At 45.5% G+C, this 22,817-nt stretch overlaps 1 protein-coding gene across 1 annotated transcript in view; it reads right to left on the bottom strand.

Moving 5' to 3' along the window:
• OIT3 (oncoprotein induced transcript 3) overlaps positions 1-10,470 on the bottom strand; it is a 40,616-nt gene extending 30,146 nt beyond the window's left edge. Inside the window, exons 1-3 of the mRNA XM_083148445.1 lie at positions 10,120-10,470; positions 4,738-5,112; positions 3,323-3,433 (exon numbers count right to left, since the gene is read on the bottom strand). Coding sequence (XP_083004571.1) covers positions 3,323-3,433; positions 4,738-5,112; positions 10,120-10,423 — 790 coding nt within the window. The 5' untranslated portion in view covers positions 10,424-10,470. The remainder of the gene's footprint in view (positions 1-3,322; positions 3,434-4,737; positions 5,113-10,119) is intronic.
• Positions 10,471-22,817: the final 12,347 nt, after the last annotated feature.

Below are 22,817 nucleotides of genomic sequence, written 5' to 3'. Positions count from 1 at the left end.
AAGAGGCGGAGCAGTTAAGTAGTGCCATACCTCACAGGGGGTATAAAGCAAAGATCTCATCCCTGCGATGTGTACGAAATGAAGTGCTTGCATTAGTGTTCTGTGAATCCGCAGTGCTACTCTGTCTCACTGTCTGCTGGTCATGTATGTCAAGTGGCCATTCTGCGGTGACTTGTTGGGGTCCTATAACAACAGGGTCCCAGATCAAAATAGTATGAGAACCCCTGCTATAGGATTCCATATCTGAAATATTCGAAAAAGCAGGTACATTACACCCTGATTCTGTGCTACAAATAGACCGAAGTGCCTGCATTTGAACGCATTAAACATTTAAAGGACAAATAAATTCATAATGAACTCTTATGTAAAATATTATCTGCTTACATTAGATCTATGTAAAAATAATAGGAACTTTAAAAGAACTATAAAGACCCTATTACTGCCAGAAAGGAATTTTTAATATACAATTAAACCACTTTACAGATTGATACAAATGAAGTTATAGACTTAGGGCGGTATTCAATAACGCCAGCGAGGGGGTTTGTGAGAATCGCCAAAAACAAGCCATCCTCATTGTCAAACCCCCACGCCGGTCGCTCGCCGTATTCAAAGTTCTGAGGAAATCCTTGCCGTCAGAGGACGGCGAGGATTCCCTTAAACATTTTGTGTCACTGTTTTAACGGCCGCACTTGCCGTTTTCACCTCTCTGAAAAGAACCAGTGAGGTGGAAACGGCGAGTGAAGGTTGGTGAGTTGTATATTGACGGCGAGCGATCAGCACTGCTCGCTGTCATAGCTCACTGTCAGGGCATTGAATATACCTCATAGTATAGACCTTCAGTAAATCATTCGGTACTCTTTACCTAGAACGGCGCCCGCGATTAGAATCGCGGGCGTCGGGGGTAAAAAATCGCGGGCATCGCGGGTAAATCGCGGGTACATAAAAATCGTGTACCCGCGATCACCGCGATTTTCCCATAGGGAACAATGTTAAAAAGCCTGATTGACCGCGATTTTACTTTAAAATGCCTCAATGCCCGCGATTTTCACATAGGAATCAATGTTAAATGGGCTACAGAGCCCAAATAGTCACAATTAACCCTTAAATGTCACCCCAATTTTTGTACGCCACCCCACGATCCACGCCAACCCGAAGCGTGGCGAGCGCAGCGAGCCCGCGAGGGGCGGCGGTACGCGTCCTACGACCTTTTCATGCCCTACTATCCACGTCGGCGTGGAGTTGAGAATAGAATAGTGTGGCGAGCGCAGCGAGCCACCGAGCCCGAAGCGTGGCGAGCGCAGCGAGCCCCGCGAGGGGACGCGGATACCTTCACAGTTATACGCGTCCCCTCGCGGGCTTCACAGGTATCCGTGGCGAAAAGCGGACACCTGTGAAGCCCGCGAGGGGACGCGTTTACCTGTGAAGGTATCCGCGTCCCCTCGCGGGGCTCGCTGCGCTCGCCACGCTTCGGGCTCGGTGGCTCGCTGCGCTCGCCACACTATTCTATTCTCAACTCCACGCCGACGTGGATAGTAGGGCATGAAAAGGTCGGAGGACGCGTACCGCCGCCCCTCGCGGGCTCGCTGCGCTCGCCACGCTTCGGGTTCGCGTGGATCGTGGGGTGGCGTACAAAAATTGGGGGGACATTTAAGGGTTAATTCTGCCAATTTGGGCTCTGTAGCCCATTTAACATTGATTCCTATGTGAAAATCGCGGGCATTGAGGCATTGAATGCAAAATCGCGGTCAATCTGGCTTTTTAACATTGTTCCCTATGGGAAAATCGCGGTGATCGCGGGCATCGCGTCGCGGCCGTTTATGTACTGCCCGCGATGTCGCGATCACCGCGATGGGCGCCGTTCTAGGTAAAGAGTACCAATCATTCATTCAGCTGCAAGCCCACATATTTACAGTACTATAAATGTATAAAGAATAGTAAGAAAAATCTATATACAATCTCAAATACATGTTGCTGTAGCAGCTGTTACCTATCATCGTATGAGAACCGGGTTACCAGATACATAAACACTACAACAGTGTAGTAACACACAAGGGGACAATTATATTAAGTCTGGTGAAGAGATAAAGTGGAGATAAAGTGTAAGGTGATAACGCACCAAGTATCAACTTGTCACGTATCAAGATTAGCATTTTGTAGATTATGATACATATTTAATTGTTTCAGTTTACTTTCAATATACTTTAATTCATGTCCCAGACTCTCAGCCTGTGGTATGTTTAGCAAAGGAGTTATTCAATGGGTACCCGAATCTGTTAATATATAACTAAATGTAACATACAATTATTAATAAAGAAAATAGAGCAAACCTCACTCAAGTAGTAGCATGGTATAAATGGACTCCTTATAGGGGTAGTTTATCTCTCAATTTAGAAATGCATAAATATGTGACCCAAAATGGTGCTATTATCAGGTAGCATAGAACTACCAGAGCAGAGATGCATTCAGTGGCTGGTGGCTTACCACATGTCCTCTACATTTCACTTATTATGTAGGTTAGCGGCACATTGCAGTGCACTGTGGGTAGCAGCAGGTTGGCCACAGACATTGTAGGGGTGAATCCTAGTAGGGCGGCACACCTATGAGGCATTGACTATTTTTAAGATGTGGCCCTGGTCAAAGTTGCAGCCTCGTCCAACCTCCTGTGTCCTGCACAAACAACTTTTGCCAGGTTCAAAGAGCAGAGAACTCAACACTTTAAATACTCATCTGAGGTGGGCGACCACCTTTATCCATTGTGGCATCAGGAGAGGGTGCTATCTGGGAGTGTAACCATTTATGGGGTCTTTCTGGACTCCACATGGTGTATGGAGGGGATATTTGTGATATTCATGGGATTATGGTAATGAGTCGTTTATCTGCTTGATGGAGGTTTTGGGGTCTGTGTTCAGTCTTGGTGGGGGGGAGGGGGATTATATTTAAAATGTGGAGATTTGTGGTCTGTCACAGCAGCTTAAAGTTCTGCTAGACTGCCAAGCATATGAAAAGCACAGCTTCCACCCAGGTGCCCTGTTGTATTAATCCCGCCTATTTTGGTCTTCATTCCATTTACATTTGATTAGGTGCTTCTAAACATTTTACTTCTAAACATTTTAACATTACTAACATTACTTCTAAACATTTTCCCAGGGCCAATTTTGGTTTCCAATCTTTCACTTGCTGGGGGATTATTTTCTTTCTTATCAAATTGATTAACCCCTCTCTTCCATGCACCAGTGATGAGCCAATCAATTGATTCATTCTGTGTATTTATGTGCAAGAAAAAAACAAAAAACATTTTCATGATTAAGTAAAATTTTCTCACCCAGACAGGTTTGTTTATCAGGACCTAGAACTGTTCCAGTACTGCAAATGCAGTTTTCAGTGTCCAGACAGGTTCCTCCGCACTCCATCAAATCACAGATATCATAGAAGTCTAGTAACAGATACACCATATTAAACATTTTTTGAAGTCACAACTAGAGCATTAAACTGCTGTAGATTTTCATTTGTATTATTTGTCTATTCAACACTGGTAATCACCTTATTGTGGCCTCAAAAACAGAGTTCAGGGAGTGCGTTGCATATGGCACCGTGAGTCAGGGCGGTACCACACCACTTGCTCTACAGCCAATGACTATAACTTTCCAATATTGTTACAGAATTTGCTTACTCAAGGAGTGACTTATTGTTAGACTGCAGCAGGCTATTGATAGGCACTAGTGGGGAGAGAGGGATAGGGTTAGGGGATACTTACATGACCCCTGTTGGGATTCCCTCCATCGGGATGCTGGTGTCATCAGGAATATATTACAGTTCATGTACTAGTAGCACACTTATTTGTGGTTCTAAAACCAATGTTCGTGAATGAGCCCTAGTATACAAAACAATATTTGCTCCCCTTGAGGCATTAAGGCTATCCCTTTTAGCTAGCTTTGTAAGTGCCTTTGTTTGCTGTTCACAGCAGTTTTATATATTTGTGAATATTGGTTTTGTACAGGAAATGGGAATATAATAGGTGCAATTGTTTGCCATGATAATTGGCATTTCAGATAATATATTTTGCTATTATAGCACAAGCTAAAATGTCCCAACTCACCACACCAGTGAGACTTATCTTTACAGGTCACTGTGTTTATCAGGTTAGATTAGTTATTATTATGTTCTGTTATTCTTAAAGCGCCACATGGGTTGTGTAGAGCAGTAAAGGGGTAAAAAATGAATAACCTATAATAAGTACCAGGATCAGGGTGTTTCAGTGTGATACTCTCCTGCAGTACTTGGCTCCTGACACAGATAATGAGCTGGAACTGAGGACAATCTCGTCTAATGTGGCAGCAAGCATGAGAGGACTGCAGGGCCATGCCCCCTTTAAAGTAGAACACACCTCATTTTTGATGGTAGGTGGTAAGGGTGTTACACCGGGTATCATCACACCTGGTGACACCTCTGCATAGGTATGGGTAACACATAAATAGTGTTCCATAAACACATAATCAAATAGAGAAAAAAGGGGAGAGGGCCCTGCTTTATGACCTTATACTTTAATGGGTGATGTGGATGGATACAGATGGCATAGGCTGCAGAATAAGGAGGAGAGGATGAAAGCTACAATTAAGGGAATGTCAGTGTCAATGGAGAAGCCACCTTCTGTCCAAATACTTCACAATTGAATGGTAACAGGCAAAATACATAGCTTTGTAGTGTGCGATTCTGGTGCATTAGACAAAGCATACTCACGCCCACAGTAGACATGGAAGCAAACACTTGGTTTTGTTAGTCGATAAACATAATAACCCCCTTGGCAGGCCTTGATATCCAAGGTGGTGTTCCACTGGCAGCAGTTATTGTTGTAGCTGGCACAGGCTTGTCTTTGCACAATGCCCTCTGATTCGTTTGGGTGGCTGCCATTTAGCCAGATTGGTGAATGGGTGCCACAGTGGTTCTCTGGAATACAAAATGTTGGCATAGCATCTCCAGCCATACCAGTGAACCGATACCACTCGCCATCAAGGTGGTTGTCACACATCGGCTTGTCTTGGGACTCATTATATAAGTGGTCAGTATTTCTCCAAGGCTCATTCAAACTTATATAAGCAGAACAAGGGTCCAGAGCTGGGGATAATGGAGAGATCCATTATATATATATATATATATATATATATATATATATATATATATATATATATATATATTTACTGTAGTTATGCTAATAATGTATGTGACTAATAAAAATAAATGCATTCAATGATAATCTTACAGAATGTTAGCATTTATTTTGATTTCAGGTGTTAATTAACTACAAATCCCAGCATGACTAGACATTTATTTATACTGAATATCATAACTTATTTCTTGCCACCATACTACATTACCTTAAAATATGACTTTATTTTTCAGAAAATTATTAGTTTTAATAGTAAGCAGAAATCTAACATCCAAAAGTACTAAATTTGAACATATAATATACATTTTATTAAACTGTAGAGAAAGACGGGTGTGGTATGAACCCCCAACAGTCAGGATTCTGATGGTCATTTCTTTGACATCGGAATCTCAACTGTTGGTAGTCCGACAAGGGTGCAATCGGAGCCCCTTTGTGGGCCTGCTGTGCTCACCGCAATGTGGAATAGGTGGCTCGCTGTGCTTGCCTAGGTTCTATTCTCCTTCTATGGGGATCATGGACCCCCACAAGGGAAAATAGTCTCTGCCCCGACTATCAGGCATTCAGCAGTCGGAAATTACGATGTTGGAGAAACGTACGTTGGAAGCCTCACTGTTGGAGCCCCCTGCAGCACCCCCAAAAAAAAAACATCTAGTAAGGTCTTAACGTAATAGGACTATGACATAGAGCAATATTTTTACAAGAAAAGAAAAGGCAGAATCTTAATATTCATAGTAGTAGTTATAACCATAGGCGAATCTAGAATTATGGTAATGGGTGGTCCTAGATCTAGACATAAAAGTAGGGGGACCTTTGCGTGGCATAGCCGCGCGGCAAAAAGGGGGGTGGCCTCATGGGAAGGAGGCGTGGCATCACAAAAAAGGTGTGGTATTACACTTTAGACCATACACAGTAATGCCCATTACACATTTTAGCAAACTCCGTAATAACCATTATACAGAAAGCCACACGCCGTAATGCCAATTACACATAAGGCCACACACCATAATGCCCATTACACATTGTGCCACAAATCATGATGCCCATTACATACTATATAACAAACCATAATGCCCATTACATATTTGCCACATAAGTGCTGCTTACCTACGTGCTCATTGCTAGGGGGTTCTTGGCACCATAGTACCCATTACACATGATGCCGCACACCATAGTACCCATTACACATGATGCTGCACACCATAGTACCCATTACACATGATGCCGCACACCATAGTACCCATTACACATGATGCCGCACACCATAGTACCCATTACACATGATGCCGAGCACCATAGTACCCATTACACATGATGCTGCACACATAATGCCGCTTACACATGATGCTGCACACCGTAATGCCCCTTACACATTAAGCCACACATTATGCGTAATGCCCCCACATACCGCCACTTGAAGCTTCCCTTAAGCAATGCCCCCAAAAGTGCCACTTACTGTAAATATTTATATGAGCCTTCGCTGCTGCTGCAGGGAGAGATGGAGAGCGGTGCAGCTGCTTCTATGGGGAGAGGAGCAGAGCGCAGCGCAGGGCAGCTCCCACTCCCCTCCTGGTGTCCTCTCTAGCCGAGTGGACATTTGAAATATTGTGCGTGCTGTTGTTGTGCGTGACGTCGGGGGAGCACGCCGGGCGCCAGCACCACATGATTAAGGGGGGGCGGGCTGAGGTGAAAGCGGGGAGAAGAATTGGAGCGGAAGCTGCAGGGGTGACAGTCATTGACAGCTGGGCAGAGAGCAGGGGGCTGCCCGGCTGTATTCATAGCACTGCAGGTCACGGCTGTTTGAAATAATACCCCTTTCACAACAGAAAATGCAGGGATTTACCCGGGAATATGGTCCCAGGATCATGCAGGGACATTCCCAGGCTGACCAGATACACAAGCCTAGTCCGTGCATTTTCTGGTGTGAGGGGGAGAGACAACCACTCCCCTCTCCCTACCCCCCTTTAACCAACCAGCTATATCTTCGGAACCAACTGACCCATTTACATGAGACCAGTATCATATTGAAGAACTTTTGAGTTGGCTTCGAATGATTTTGGTCCCGTGAAACTGGGCTGTTTGGTTCAAGAGAAATCTGCCCTCAAAGAACATAAACAGTCATGAAATTACATTTAAGGGTACTTGTGGAGTATCACGGCTCCCATCGCATGCCATCGCATGCCATATGTAGTGGCATGAGATGGCATGCGATGAGATGCGATTTTTACCATTTTTAAGCTATTTTGCACTGAAATGCATCCAAATGCATAGAAATGTGCAGCAAACATGTTAAATGCCCCCAAATGTCAATTTTTAGAGTGTAACGCGTCCTACGACCTTTTCATACCCCCACTATCCACGTCGGCGTGGAGTTGAGAATAGAATAGTGTGGCGAGCGCAGCGAGCCACCGAGCCCGAAGCGTGGCGAGCACAGCGAGCCCCGCGAGGGGACGCGGACACCTGTGAAGCCCGCGAGGGGACGCGGATACCTGTGAAGGTATCCGTGTCCCCTCGCCACGCTTCGGGCTCGGTGGCTCGCTGCGCTCGCCACACTATTCTATTCTCAACTCCACGCCGACGTGGATAGTGGGGGTATGAAAAGGTCGTAGGACGCGTACCGCCGCCGCTCGCCACGCTTCGGGTTGGCGTTATTAGTGGGGGGTGGTACACTCTAAAAAATGACATTTGGGGGCATTTAACATGTTTGCTGCACATTTCAATGCATTTGGATGCATTTCGGTGCAAAAACGCATGCGATCGCATCGCATGCGATTTGATTGCATGCGATGCAATGCGATTTTTTAGCATGCGATGCACATCGTGGGAGCCGTGATACTCCACAAGTACCCATTTAAGAAATGAAAAAAAAAAAAAAAACGGTTTAACCTCAATATCCCTGGAACCAATTAACCCATATGGATCCAGCCTGGTATCAGATTGAAGGCCCAGCGATTTGGGTTCAACTGAGATCAACCTCAAGCTTCAGTGATGCTGAAGGGGGAACTGGCAGCCATTGAACAGGGTGGGGGTCGGAATTAGTGGGTCCCATGTAATCCTATAGGGAAAATGTTCCATCTTTGCCTGGCCGTATCTCCGGTTCCCATGGGGCTAGAGACACGGGGCTGGGCTCTTTGGAAAGCCCCATCCCTCAGCTACAAAATGGGTGGTCCTGTGCACCCCCGGACCACCCCCTAGATTCGCCTATGGTTATAACTTCTATCATTTTAAATCAGAAAGTAACATTAGGCAAAGGCTTGATTTCTCATTACAATAATGCAAGCTTCAATGCTATAATACATTGTAAAATGTATACTTCAATATCATTGTGTAATATTTTTCAGCAATATTAAGTGCAAAACCCCGTACACATGGGGCGACTAAAGGTTGTGCTGAAGCACGGATCATTCAGCACACCTCGCTGCACACGCTGCTCAGCACCTGCAATTTTTTTATAGGCAAAACCCATGTGATCTAGCAGGATAGAGAGTGCAAGCAATGTCTACCTCTGCATGCAATAGCAAAGCATGGGACAGTGCATCACCCGGGGCCACACCCACGGAGACATCCATGCTTCATTTCTAAGCAATATAGTAAGATCGCGCAGAAATAAGGGTAAAAGTGTTTAGACTGTTAGGGGCAGCAACAGAAATCATGGGGCCCTGTACACTGATTCCCAGGGGGGCCACCACTCATCCTGACAGGGAGCGATTTGGAGCTAGGTATAAGTACAGCCACAGGGGCAGATTTGGAGCTAGGGATAAGTACAGCCACAGGGGCAGATTTGGAGACAGGGATAAGTACAGCCACAGGGGCAGATTTGGACAAGGGATAAGTGTATCCACAGGGGCAGATTTGGAGCTAGGGATAAGTACAGCCACAGGGGCAGATTTGGACAAGGGATAAGTACAGCCACAGGGGCAGATTTGGACAAGGGATAAGTATATCCACAGGGGCAGATTTGGTGCTAGGGATAAGTATAGTGGCAGGGGCAGATTTGGAGCTAGGGATAAGTACAGCCACAGGGGCAGATTTGGACAATGGATAAGTATAGTGTCAGGGGCAGATTTGGAGCTAGGGATAAGTACAGCCACGGGGCAGATTTGGACAAGGGATAAGTACAGCCACAGGGGCAGATTTGGTGCTAGGGATAAGTATAGTTTCAGGGGCAGATTTGGAGCAAGGGATAAGTACAGTCACAGGGGCAGATCTGGTGCTAGGGATAAGTATAGTGTCAGGGGCAGATTTGTAGTTAGGGATAAGTATAGTGTCAGGGGCAGATTTGTAGTTAGGGATAAGTACAGTCACAGGGGCAGATTTGGTGCTAGGGGTAAGTATAGTGTCAGGGGCAGATTTGGACAATGGATAAGTACAGTCACAGGGGCAGATTTGGACAATGGATAAGTATAGTGTCAGGGGCAGATTTGGACAAGGGATAAGTACAGCCACAGGGGCAGATTTGGAGCCAGGGATAAGTATAGTGTCAGGGGCAGATTTGTAGTTAGGGATAAGTACAGCCACAGGGGCAGATTTGGAGCTAAGGATAAGTATAGTGTCCGGGGCAGATTTGGAGCAAGGGATAAGTGCAGTCACAAGGGCAGATTTGGACAATGGATAAGTTTAGTGTCAGGGGCAAATTTGGAGCAAGGGATAAGTACAGACACAGTTTTTATTTTAGAATTAGAGCTTACATTAAAATGAGTGATTTCGAGTTAAGCACATAACTCTGTCTACAATTTGCCATCCTCGCTACCACTCCTAAATGCCTTTGCCAAGGTGTGAACCACAGTTTCTTGCAGATTTACTGTCAACTCTAAATTATGCGAATTAGAATTAAGGATCATAGCAATATAAACACAGTATTAGCATTGTCTTCCAGTAAGAACTGTGTCATTGTAACACGTAGAATCCATGAATCCAGACAGTCTAACTATTTAAAACTAACATAAAAAGGTACATACCCAATGTGTTCACTTGATTAAATCGAAAGTAGAAACAGAAGGTCAGAAGAAAAAACATTTTACAAATCCAGGTGTAAATGGAAAATGATGATCTGGTCCTCTTTGTAAGGAACCTTGTGTGATGGTCTCTGTTCCCCAGATCTATGGTGGGAATGATCTTGTTTTCCAATGACTTCTTCTTTATCATCTTCAGTGGACACATTATCAGAAGGAAGAGGATGAAACAGGCCAAACCTCTGACCCTTCCAACAGAGATCTCTCTGGTAAACAAGGATATTTTTACTGATTGATCCTGATGTCTCATCCTCCCATTGTCTTGACATGCTGGAATTCTGAAAATGATAGTCTTATCCAAAAGGGAACTATGAGGAGGGACATTCAGGAGACAGGTCATTAGCTGAAGTCAGCCCTTCCGTTTGCCCTGTCTTATGCTGTGACATGCTCTTTATGCCGTCTGACTATCTATTTAGAATATTGACAATCTAGATTTGTTTTCAACATTTAATATCACAGCAATTAGCAGAAGTCAATATAATGAATGCTCCAAGGACCTGAATTAGATATTTTATTTATTTTTAAAAATCTGCGTATGGGGTGTCCTACACCACCTAATGTCCATTGGCCCTCATTATAAAATTATCTTCCACTGCTATTGGCATTGCAATAAACCTTCCCCAGGTGGCAATTGTTCAGGAACATAGTAACCCCGCTAACCTCATAAACATCATGGGTGACATTTAATAGAATGCGATTTTTAGAAACATTTTGAAATTACACCTTATCACACTTTTTAAAATCACATTTTTTGCTTCAAAACCGATTATTTAATGGGATGCGAAAATGCGTCAAAAACGTGGGAAACAGTGTGAAGAGATGCAATTTTATGACACGTATATGTGCGATTTCCCCCGCCGCTCATGTGCAAGTTTAGGACCAACCGGAATGTGAATTACAACATTGCCTCCGCATGACAAATAACCCCCTAATCTATTGGCCCAACTAAGTCTCCTACATTATGCATCACATCCCCTATATAAAGGGGCACAGGCGCCATTTTCACCTTTGAAAGGTAGTAAGGAGCATGCAGAGGAGAGGAGCAGTGTCAGTGAGCGGAGGTATGTCTGGGAGTGCAGGTGGCAGAGGGAGCAGGGGGCCAGTGACAGACAGCACTAGCAGAGGAGCCAGGGGGAGAGGCAGCAGAGGCATGCTGAGAGGCAGCACATTGAGAGGGAGAGGCAGCATGGCCACAGCAAGGCCTGGCCCACCTCAGACCCCGGAGGAGCAGGCACAGCAGGAGGAGGTGGAGGACCCTCTTGCATCTCCATCCCATCCACTCAAACAGGAGGACCTGTTCAGCACACAGTCCGAGGAGGAGCTGCAGGAGGCCCACATATCTAAGGTTGACTGGCCTGAGGTGGAGGAAGATGGAGGTGAGGAGGAGGAGGAGGAGGGTGACACTGCCCTGGAGGAGGGAGACATGGCTGCAGTGGAGGTGGAGGAGGAGGAAGAAAGTGGCCACACCCAAAGTGGCCGTAAGGTGCGGTTCTCATATGAGGAAAATGCTGCACTAGTCCACGCTACAGTATACTCCCTGTATATGACTGGCTGCTGGGCAAAAATAACAGGACCACTGCGCAACGGAAGAGGGCCATGTGGGACTCTTACAGGGGCCGTGAACGTAAGCAGCCACAAAAGGACAGTGAGGAATGTCAAGAAGAGATTTTATGACATAAAGAGGTAACTTAAAACCAAAATGGCCACCGAGGTCAAAGAGGCCAGCCGCACTGGCGGAGGAAGCCCCAAACCCATGTCTTACACCTCCTACGAGAGAAAACTGAAGTGTATCATCCCACCAGAGGTCCTTCCTGGGCTCCATGTGGCGGACACAGATAGGCCACCAACGCCACCCCAAGCTGGTAAGTTTTCACGCATTTTCATGTACATCATACATTACAATGTTTTATAAATGTAATGCTCTTCTGTAATGTTAGCATAACAATAGTGCTGCTGTGGAACTACATATTCCAGCCAGGTGAACTTAGGTAAAAGTCATGGTCATAGATAGAAATTGTTGCTGATGCTAGGCCATGTAGTTGCACACCTGCTGGTGTGGGACAAATGTATATCATATTATGTTACAGGTTTAAATGGCTCTGGTCTAAATCATACTAGTCATGTTGTCATAGCTAAAATGCCTCCATAGAGCATTATTGCAGGCATTTTGGAGACAACAACATTATTATAAATTACATTTGCTCCTATCCAGTACCAGATTTGTAGGTACTTGTTTAGTTTCACAGCGGCAGTTACGTACTTAGCGTAGTGTCCGTTTCAGAATCGGCCTTGTGTTCCCGCAACCAGCGTAGTCAGTCAGAAGTAGCGTAGTGTGTTCCGCGCGACCAGCTAGTCAGCGTAGTAGTCAGTGTAGTCAGTCAGAAGTAGCGTAGTGTGTTCAGCTAGTCAGCATAGGCAGTTCTAGTCAGTGTGTGGCATGCAGACGTATTTCAGTCATGGCTGCTGAAAAGCTGACACTCTTCAACCTGCTTTCTCAGGTGTATGATATGGCAGGTGTGAATGTGTTCCTGAACATCCCCCACTGTCCATGTCAGCCCAAAGCGTGGCGAGGGGCCTGCGGTACGCATCCTCCCAACCTTTTCATACCCCCACTATCCACATCGTCATGGAGTTGATTTTCTAAAGTGAGGCGAGCGTAGCAAGCCACCGAGCCCAAAGCATGGCGAGCGCAGCGAGCCCTGCAAGGGGACTTGGAATACATGTGAAGTAATCCGCATCCGCTCGCCATGCTTTGGGCTCAGTGGCTCACTGCGCTCGCCACACTTTATAAGATCAACTCCACGCTTATGTAGATAGTGGTCGGGAGGACTCGTAGCGCTGCGCTTGCCACGCTTTGGGCTGCCGTGGATAGTGGGGTTTCAAAAGAGGCATTTGCCAGTATGTAACATGGAGCACTGGCAAATGCCTCCTTCATTGTGAATAAGACGCACTTGCGTCCGCACCCCCACTTTGGAAAGGAGACGCACGCACTACAGAACCCCTAACCCTGTCCGCAGGGTTGATGTACTGGGCCGCAATAGCTAATGAGACGCGGGAGCGTCTCAGTGCAGGCTCGTCTGAGACGTTCCTTCGTCTGAAAAAGATGGAGCCTCTCTCTGCTGGCGCCAGCATGATCCCCTCTCCGCCAAAGAGAGGGAATCATGCTGGTGCCGGCGGTATGAGAGGCACTGACTAGGCTTCCCAGCAACACTTGTGTAGTTTCACGGCGGCAGCATACTCTGATAACGTAGCTTAGCTTGGCACCGTGAAACTACACAAGTAAGGCAGCCGTTGGGCTACACTACGCTATTAGCGTAGCTTCAAACATAGAGTAAGCTGCCGCAGTGAAACTAAACGAGTATCGATTTTTATTACATCCAACCAACTAGTTGGATGGTTGGAGGAAAGTTGTTCTGATGTGTGGCCAGCATTAGTCCTCAGATGCCCCAGTTCACTGCACCTTGTCACGATCCGAAGTCTGACAAATACTTATCTAGCATCTCAGTGCCTTTCTCAGCTTACATTAAACAGTGCTCTTAACAGACTGTCATACAGTACCTACACTCTTGAGCAACTCTGTTCCACTGTGAGGTTAGGCTGCAGTAGTGTGCGCAGAACACTGGAATTCCCGCCGCTGCGCTGACATGGGTACAGACATCTTGCCTGATCTCACATGACGCGCTGCAACCAAGCCATTCTGACTATTGCTGACATCACTTCACTGCCTCCAATCAGCTTCCACTTCTCCCTAGAAGTATGCTGGGAGAAGGCTCAGAATCGGTCAGTGTGTGGAAGTACGCCCCGGTGCAGGGATGGTTCCCCTGCACCGGAGCGAAAGGAGCGGGGCCCCTGTCGGATGGTGCCGCCACCTGCAGCCAGAGCCAGTGTACTCGTGCGGTCACTGGCCCTGCTGCTGGTTGGCGCCTGCCTCTTTACCTGGGGCGGCCTGGCGTAACCCCAGGAAGCTGGAGGCAGATCCCCAGACACGGCGGTCGACAGCTGGCTTAAAGAGAGCGGTGAATCCTCAGCGGAGCAGGAAGAGGTTTGGGAGAATAGAGGACATGCCCTGCAGACGCCGCCGGAGCCAGAAGCAGCTCCAGAAGATGGTGAATGCAACGGTGACGTACACCGGGATCAGAGGCCAGAAGATCCACGGCGGGCGCAGCTGAAGCACCGCTGGTCAGGATGGGCCAGCAGCAGAAGGAATTAGCAGCTGCAGCGGACCGGGGATGCCTCAGAGCTGGTGAAGCTCCCTCGCGGGGGCTCTCCTGACTGCAGGTAAATGGCCGGTGGCCACCATCCGCTGCAGTCCCTCCCTAGACCGCCAGGTATTCAATTCAGGCACTAGGCATGTGGCGCTGGTAGTCGGCCCACGGGGCATTAAGGGGTGTTATAACTGGACATTAGGCCCTGAGGTTTGTGGTGCTGGGCATTAGGTTCATATAGTCGGGCAGTAGGCCCATTGGTAGTTTGTTTCATTAGGCCCAGACTCCTAGGTATGAGGCCTCTCAGTGATAGGCCTGCGGGCCATGGCCTTAGGTATCGCCACATTGGCTAATTTGGTATGGCTGGGAGCGGTCAGAGGGGAGTAAGCCCTCACTAGAGTGCTGGTGCAGAGTTGTCTTGCTTGCATTGTACGATTTTATATGGCACTGTATATTGTATGCTGTACTTTGGTTCATGCAATTGTGTCCCTGTGCAGATTGTGTTCTTCGCAGGTTGCACGATGCTAGGTAGCAGGTTGCGCAGGCGTTGGGCACCAGGTGTGCGACGCTAGGTCGCAGGTTGTGCGGGCGTTAGGCGCGAGGTTGCGCAACACTAGGCTGTGGCATCTAAGTATCCGGCGCTAGGTCGCAGGTTACGTAAGATGGCTTCAGGCCGCAGGTTAGCGGGCATTAAGCCGCAGCCGCGTTTACGTATTGCCCTGCCCTAGGGAGCAGAAGGTTACATGTGTTCATTCTCAGGTGTTGGTACCAGCATCCTAAGCGAGTCGGAAGACCGGTAGGCGGCTGGTGAGTATAATCTGTTGTTGTGTTGTTCATGCTCCTTCCCCTCCCCGGTTAGTTTCATCACCCGAGTTACACCCGCCGTGTTCCACAAGTGGGTGTAACCAGTCTGAGGCCAGTAGTGCCTGTGATGATCATCCCCCACCCCCTAGTGGGATTCTCCTCCCCCGTTTCTCCTACAGGTAGCGTCGCACCGGAAGCCAGTGGAGCAAGAGGGAAGTACTGGGACCATCATCGGCCTGAAGGTAAGAGACAGAGGGCAGTGTGGTGAGTAGGCTCCAGACCAAGTGCTAGGTTTCCAGACCAAGTGCTAATTCCAGCTTCAGCACAGCCTGACTTCTAGCAGTGTTACTGCATTAACTCCTGCTGTTCCAGTCTGCTTCCACTCCAGCTGTGTCAAGTCAGCATCCACTACTGCCGATTTCAGTCAGTTTCCACTGCTGTCATTACTACAATGATCTGATCGAGAAATGGTGGGTTGAAAAGACCCGTGGTGCACTGGGTAAACTTCACACCATGGATTTAATGTGCAAACAACATAAATGATGTAGAACAATAATTATGGTACAATAATATATAAAAAAAAATATATAAAAAATAATGAATAGCACCAGATCCTCCCTTACCCAGTGGCAGTGTTGGAGCCAAGGATGGTATTTGCAGAGTGTTCCTAGGAGAAAAACACACCCTGCAAGGCTCCACAAAGTTTCACTTGGCTGGGTCCTGGTGATTGCAATCCAGGCCAACGCATTTTCAGTCCAAATACTCTTTTTCAAGGCTAATGATTGCATAATGAAGACTCATATTTATAGTGAAAAAGGGGGGGGGGGGGGGGGGGAACGGGAACGGGAAAGGCCGGGACCTCCCCAGAAATGCAGAACGTACATACTTCCGATGCGGCAGATAAAGATTTCCCCCTGTTGGTGACCAGGATGGTAATCTGATCATCTACTGGCTCACCATCAGTTCACCATCATTGTCTGCAATCCCCTACTCCTCATCAACTGCTACTGTTCATCTACCCAGTACCACTTGCTTCTACCAGCAACCTGTCAGAAAGTAATCATTGATACAGCTACCATCGGTGATTCAACATCTAACAACTGTCATCATCGGTGTACTTTCCTTCTGTGCCAGCTACTACTACTACTTACCTGCAGTCATCGTGGTCTCCGACACTCTATCGATGGTCAACATCGCATCATACAAGTGATCATTCATTCTTCAATCAAACTGTTGTGTTCAACGTCCAATCGATGGTTCACATCGTATTATATTAATGAACATTCATTCACCAGTTGTTGTCTTCAACATTGTATCGATGGTTCACGTCGAGTCTCTTCAATGAACATTCATTCTTCAGTTGTTGTCTTGTGTGAGATAGGGTCGTACTTTGGATAGGTTTTTAGATGCATGTAACATGATTTGGTGACAGATTGAATGTGGGGAAAAAAGGACAGCTCAGAGTTGAGGATGACCCTAGGAAACGCGTTTGTGGGGTAGGGTAGAGGGTCTAGTTGTCAACAGTGATGGAGATATCAGGATGGTAACTGTTCTTAGCTGGTGAGAATATAAGTAATTCCGTTTTGGAAATATTTAGTTTGAGGTGGCGAAAAGACGTCCAAGCTAAGATGGCAGAGAGGCATTCAGAGACTCGGCCCAAAACCACTGGTGACAACTCTGGGGTTGAGAGATGAATTCGAGTATCATATAAATAATGAATGATACTGAAATCCGAAAGAGCTGATGAGTTGGTCAAGAGATGAGGTATAGATTGAGAAAAGCAGAGGACTTAAAGACTGAGCCTTGCGAAACTCCAACTGACAGAGGTAGTAAAGAGGAAGTGGAGTCAGAGAATCGAACACTGAAAGAGCGATCAGATAAGGTAAGATGTGAACCAGGAAAGGGCTGTATCATTAAGACCTAGGAAGTGCAATGTTTGTATGAGAAGAGTATGATCAGCAGTGTCAAACACAGCAGAAAGATATAGAAGAATAAGTAGTAAGTAATGCCCTTTAGACTTGGCAGTTACCAGATCATTCAACACTTTAGTCAGTGCTGTCTCAGTGTAGTGTTGGGAACGAAATCCTGACTAAAGCGGGTCTAATAGGGTGTGATAGTTAAGAAAGTGTGTGAGGTAAGAGTAGACAAGTCTTTTCAGTAGCTTGGAGAGGCATGGGAGCCGAGAGATAGGATGATCGTTACAAAGTTCAGGTCAGAATTGTGTTTTTTCAGGATGGGAGTAATCACTGCATACTTGAGCAAAGAAGGAAAGAAGCAGTAGCAAGAGAGATATTGCAGATTTTAGTTAAGGGTGGGATAAGAACAGGAGACAGTTTTAATGACTTGTGCAGGTATAGAATCAAGAGGAGAGGTAATAGAGTAGGAGGATAAGAAGAGTGTGGAAACTTCCTTTTCATTTGTGAGCTCAAATGAAGAGAAAGTGCCAGAGGGTTCAGGTGGGGAATAAAGAGGATTAGAGGTTGTGGAAGAGCAAACCAATTCATCTCGGATGTTATCAAGCTTGTCCTTAAAGTAGGAGGCAAGTTTTTGTGCACTGAAGGTAGCCGGTGGGGGAGGAGCGGGAGGTTACAGAAGAGACTTAAATGTGTTAAAAAGTCGCTTAGAGTTGGTGGCATGCGCAGAGATGAGAGATTGGTGGTATGTTTGTTTAGCAGTGTCCAAAGCATTTCAGTAGGAGTGGTAGATAGACTTATGTGTGAGGAAATCAGTCAGATTACGAAATTTACGCCATTGGCATTCTACTTTATGTGACTGAGTTCGTAGTTGTCTTGTCATTTTGGTGTGCCACGGCTGGCATCTAAGGCTGTGGGAGTGTAATGAGTAGCTGGAGCCACTTCATCAAGGGCTGTTTCAAGAGTCTGCTACAAGTAGGAAACAGCAGAGTCGGGAGAGATCCAGAATCCTGCTCATTGAGAGCTGGCTCCTCTGACTCTGCCTGCTTTATTTATAAATTTCCTACAGCTCAGAAGCCCAAGGATCAGGGAGAACCCTTTACTGCCACCCTCGTGCCCCCTGTAGATATATGCATGTAGATGAGGGTTCCAGGAGTACAGCCTGTTTGTGGCAGTGGTGGTGGTGGTGGCAGCAGCTGCTGCTGCTGCAGAGGACACGAGAGGCAGAGCTCTGGGGGTGGAATTGCCTGATAACTCCCCAGATATCCAAGTCAGTGATCCAAGGGGATAAATTTACTAAGATGGGAGTTCTACCTAATTATTATGCACCTTCTAGAAGATAATAGATAGGATGTTACTATGAGCAACCAATCGTATTATATCTTCAATAGAATGCCCATCTTCGTAAGTTTACCCCAAGGAGTCTGAAGTAGCATAAAATGCAACTATTTTTCAGACTCCTTGGATCACTGGCTGAGAGATCAGATTAGCCTGACAGTAACATGGCATCACACTCACAACCCCATGCTGAGATGGTCGGGGCCCAGAGTTTGAGAACCACTGCTCTAACTGGATTACAAATATTTTGAAGCTAACAGATTTTGCTGCGTCCTCATTTTCAATGCAACAAATTTGTTTATTACATGTGACCTCTTGAATACAGTTACACTAAAATGGTGCTTCTCAAGTTGGTCCTTGTTCCATTACACACAATGATAATGGGATGCTAAAAAAAATAGGGAAGACACATGAGGAGCTTCAGCAGAGTAAAGCAAGTAGCGTGCTTTCCCGATACCCCTGCGCAAAAACTCACACTGACCAATTAGCAAAGCATGTGGAGTAAAGTGTAATTTTTTATTTTTTTCCCCTTTCTCCTGAACGCACACTGGCCAATCAGCAAAGTAAAGGGAGGGGTTTGCTTTACAGCCCTCTCCTTGCTCCATAACTCCCACTGGCCAATCAGCAGAGTAGAGGGAGGATTGTGCTTTCCCACTCTTCCCCCTGATCCAGGATATGCTAGAACCAAACAGCAGAATAAATTCTCTTCTACCTACTCTATTTCATACTGCGCAGGCTTACCACCCATAGCCGATGTCTCTGCATCATATCCAGGAGCAGGCAGCCCACAAGAGATAACAACAAAAGAAAATTAAGATAAAAGGAGGTCCAAGGTCAGAAAACTAAAAGGTTAAAGAAGATAGGGGGTTCCCCGGTCTCAGGCTCTGGCCATGTACCAAGCTCAACATTATGCAAGCTCAGTCCTAAAATATCTCTCACCTATCGATAAGCCTAACGCCTTAGATACACTTCTATTTAGACCAACTTCGGGAAGAACTATTTCAACCTATTATCAAATATTACACACTCCAATCACCATAGACACTATACGAATGGGCATACCAACATGAATGCAGATCTTTCCTCAATTTTCAATAAAACACCTGTTACGCACATTCCATTATTCCTGCCGGCAATCTTTACAAACGGCTCCGGTGACTTTGTCGCCAAAACCATTCGCAAAGGGGTCCTGCACTTGAACATAATAAACCATGCGCATGCACAGAACCCCAAACATTGGAACGGGGCCTAATAAAACTAGAATGAGGGCCTTGGTCCAGGTAGGTGTGAGCCCTGCTGTAAGGTTCTTGTGTTGGAGAGTGGTGAAAGAATGCTAATCTTTAAAAAAAAAAGAAAAAAAAAAGTCAGCTGTAAGGGGCGGGGCAGTCTCTCTTCTCAAAGATTGGCATCCTTTCACCACTCTCCAGCAACTTAAAAAAAAAAAATACTTAATTTTGGTCAAGTATTCTACATTATGTAATGTTTACCCCACCGTCTCAATGGTGCCGGATGTTGTGTTTTTTTCCCCCCACTATACAAACCGGAATTGCCTCCTGGATTATAAGGTTGTAGAGGGCCCCGTGGTAAGGATGTGGAACAAGGCACTGAAAAAAAAGCATTTCCTATATCCAGTCAAGGACTTGTCGGCTTTTATATTTTGTAAACAACATGTCAGATGTGCCAAAATGGATGCTATTTATAAACATAGAACAAATGTGACTGGGAAACCCTTATGCTTACAGTTAAGACACATTATTAAATACTGACAGAATAAATACTATAATTGTATAATTGATTTAGGCTCATTAAAAATGTTCATAAAATTAAAATTTTTAAAGCTTCTATTACTATCTGAAGAATCAGCCAAACACTGATACACACTTATCAATAAAATACAGTTTTGGTCTCCTGCAGCTACAAACCGTGCAGGTGGACTTCATTACTAATGGATGAAACTAGAAATGTGCAAGTGGACGGTAGAAGATAAAAAAAAAAAAAATCAGTACTCCCCTGTACATGTCTAAAACAGATAAAAAAAATACCTGCACACCTAGGGCCAAATGTAATAGGGTGAGAGTTTCAGAAAGTGAGAGATTTTGGGAGAGTTCTCTCATGTTTTTTAAAGCAGCAATAAATTACACTCCAAACCCAGGTTGATTTTGCCATGTAATTGATTGCTGCTTTAAATAACATGGGAAAACTCTCCCAAAATCTCTCACTTTCTGAAACTCTCACCCTATTACATTTGGCCCCTGGTGTTATTCCAGTCACACACAGATCCTAGTGTAATACGGTATAACGTCACTAGATTAACAAGGGGAAGGTCGATATGCATTGGGTCAACAACTGAAGGACAAAAAGGGGTTAGGTCCACATGGGCTAGGTCAACAGTCAAAAGGTCGACATGGGGTTTTTCATTTTTTTTTTTGAGCAGACTTGTGCGGACGGGAATATTTCATGCTCTACAATCCACTAGGGCGTGGGTGGAGAATAAAATAGTGTGCCAGGCATAACAAAGCACCATGCCCAAAAGATGGCGAGTGCAGTGAGCCATGCGAGGAGACACAGTGCACTTTTTTAGTGTCTATTTCAAGTGTGTCGACATTTGGGATAAACAAAAGTGAAAAACCCCATGTTGACCTTTTGACTGTCAACTTTGCCCATGTCGATGCATGGGCAAGATCCACAGTCAAATGCATGTGTCGATCTAATGACCCTGTCGACCTTGATGCATGTCACCTTTCCTCTTGTCAATCCCATACCCATGTAATACCAGGGATCGCCTTTAAACAATGGTTACTTAAAGCGAGTCGTATTAAATTAAAATATTGCTGAAATGATGTAAATACCTTAAGAATTCTATCTTTATCTCGAGTCATAACAATTTCTTTTTTTAATGCCATAATTTTTATTGAAAGTTTGTCAATTATACAAAAAACAACAAAAGAAAAATAAGGATAAGTATATATAACAAACATATGCTCATGTGTGTCCGTTAACAATAAATATGCTAAGAGGGATAGATTTAGTCATATTTATATAAGGCATGTGGTATCATGACACGAGAGGAGAAGACAATGTGGTACAATGAAAGGGCATACAAAGTGAATATACAATCTTAAAATGAGATCTATTATGGAATATAAGTACGTGGTGACAGTGGTCAGTGGCGATCGTGTCCATTTGTTGGTAGAGAGGTTCTATGTAATGGGGTTTGCGTACTGTGAGACGCTCCATCTGGACCAGATAGCATTAACTCTGGCCAGCTTTTCTAGCAAGGTATGTAAATTTCTCATGGGAGATCCTTTCATTGACCAAGTTAAGCCAGGCTTGTATGTTACGGGAATTCTTAGCAAGCCAGGTTATTACATAACGCTTAGTCGGTACATGCAAAGTGTCATCTCCCAGGGTGGCCAGTAAACATACTGCAGGTGTAAGGATTTCACTCGGGATACCTGTATGTATTATAATGTTATTGACTCCTGACCAGAAAGATGTTATGTGGGAGCAGGACCAAAGTAGGTGCCACAAGGAGCCATCTAGTGCACCACATTTAGGACAGGTTGGCGCGGTGATGCTACCTAATCGGTATAACTTGTCCGGTGTGTAGTATATGCAATGTAAAATAAAAAACTGGATCTGTTGAAACCGAACAGTTAAGGTGGAGATACGGGGACCGGCGAGTGCCAAATCCCAAACCACGTCAACTAAGGTGCCCAGATCAGATTCCCAAACAGCACGGAGTCGGGACAGATTTTCTGAATGAACATGTAATAGAATACCTGAATACAAACGAGAAATTAAGTGGATATTGGGGGAATTCACAACCATGGTTTTCACTGGGGAGTCTAATAGAGTCAGGGGTGTGACTTGAAATTGGGCAGACAGGGCATGGCGCAACTGCAGATATCTAAAAAAATAGGAGTTCGGTACAAAAAAATCTGCATGTAAAGTTTGAAAGGTTTTAAGGACATCATCCATGTATATGTCGCCTAGTGAGGAGATACCCCATCTATCTCAGAATGCTGTAACTTGTAGCTGAGCTAATTCAGGTAGGCAGAGATGCTTGTGTAGTGAAGTTTCAGGGTCCTAGCCCCGCCCACCCATCAAGAGATGGACCAGTTTCCAAATCAAGATTGCTTGTCTAATTAAGGGGACACTGGTAAAACTGGTACCAGCACTGAGGATAATTTGTAAGGGAGAGAGAGTAGGGAAAGTTTGTGAGAGCATTTGGGCATGGAGAGCGGAGGGTTCACGTTCGGTATGCCTTTGCCTAATAAACAATAACTGGGCAGCATAATAATAAGTGCCGGGAGTCCTAAACCACCTCTGTCCCTAGGTTGCATCAATTCAGTGAGTTTTATACACGGGCGTTTATGGGCCC

Source organism: Crinia signifera, chromosome 6 (genome assembly GCF_055691185.1).
Source record: "Crinia signifera chromosome 6, ASM5569118v1, whole genome shotgun sequence".
NCBI lineage: Eukaryota > Metazoa > Chordata > Amphibia > Anura > Myobatrachidae > Crinia > Crinia signifera.
Note: the sequence above shows the minus strand (reverse complement) of the source record. Positions and strands in the feature narration are given on the sequence as shown.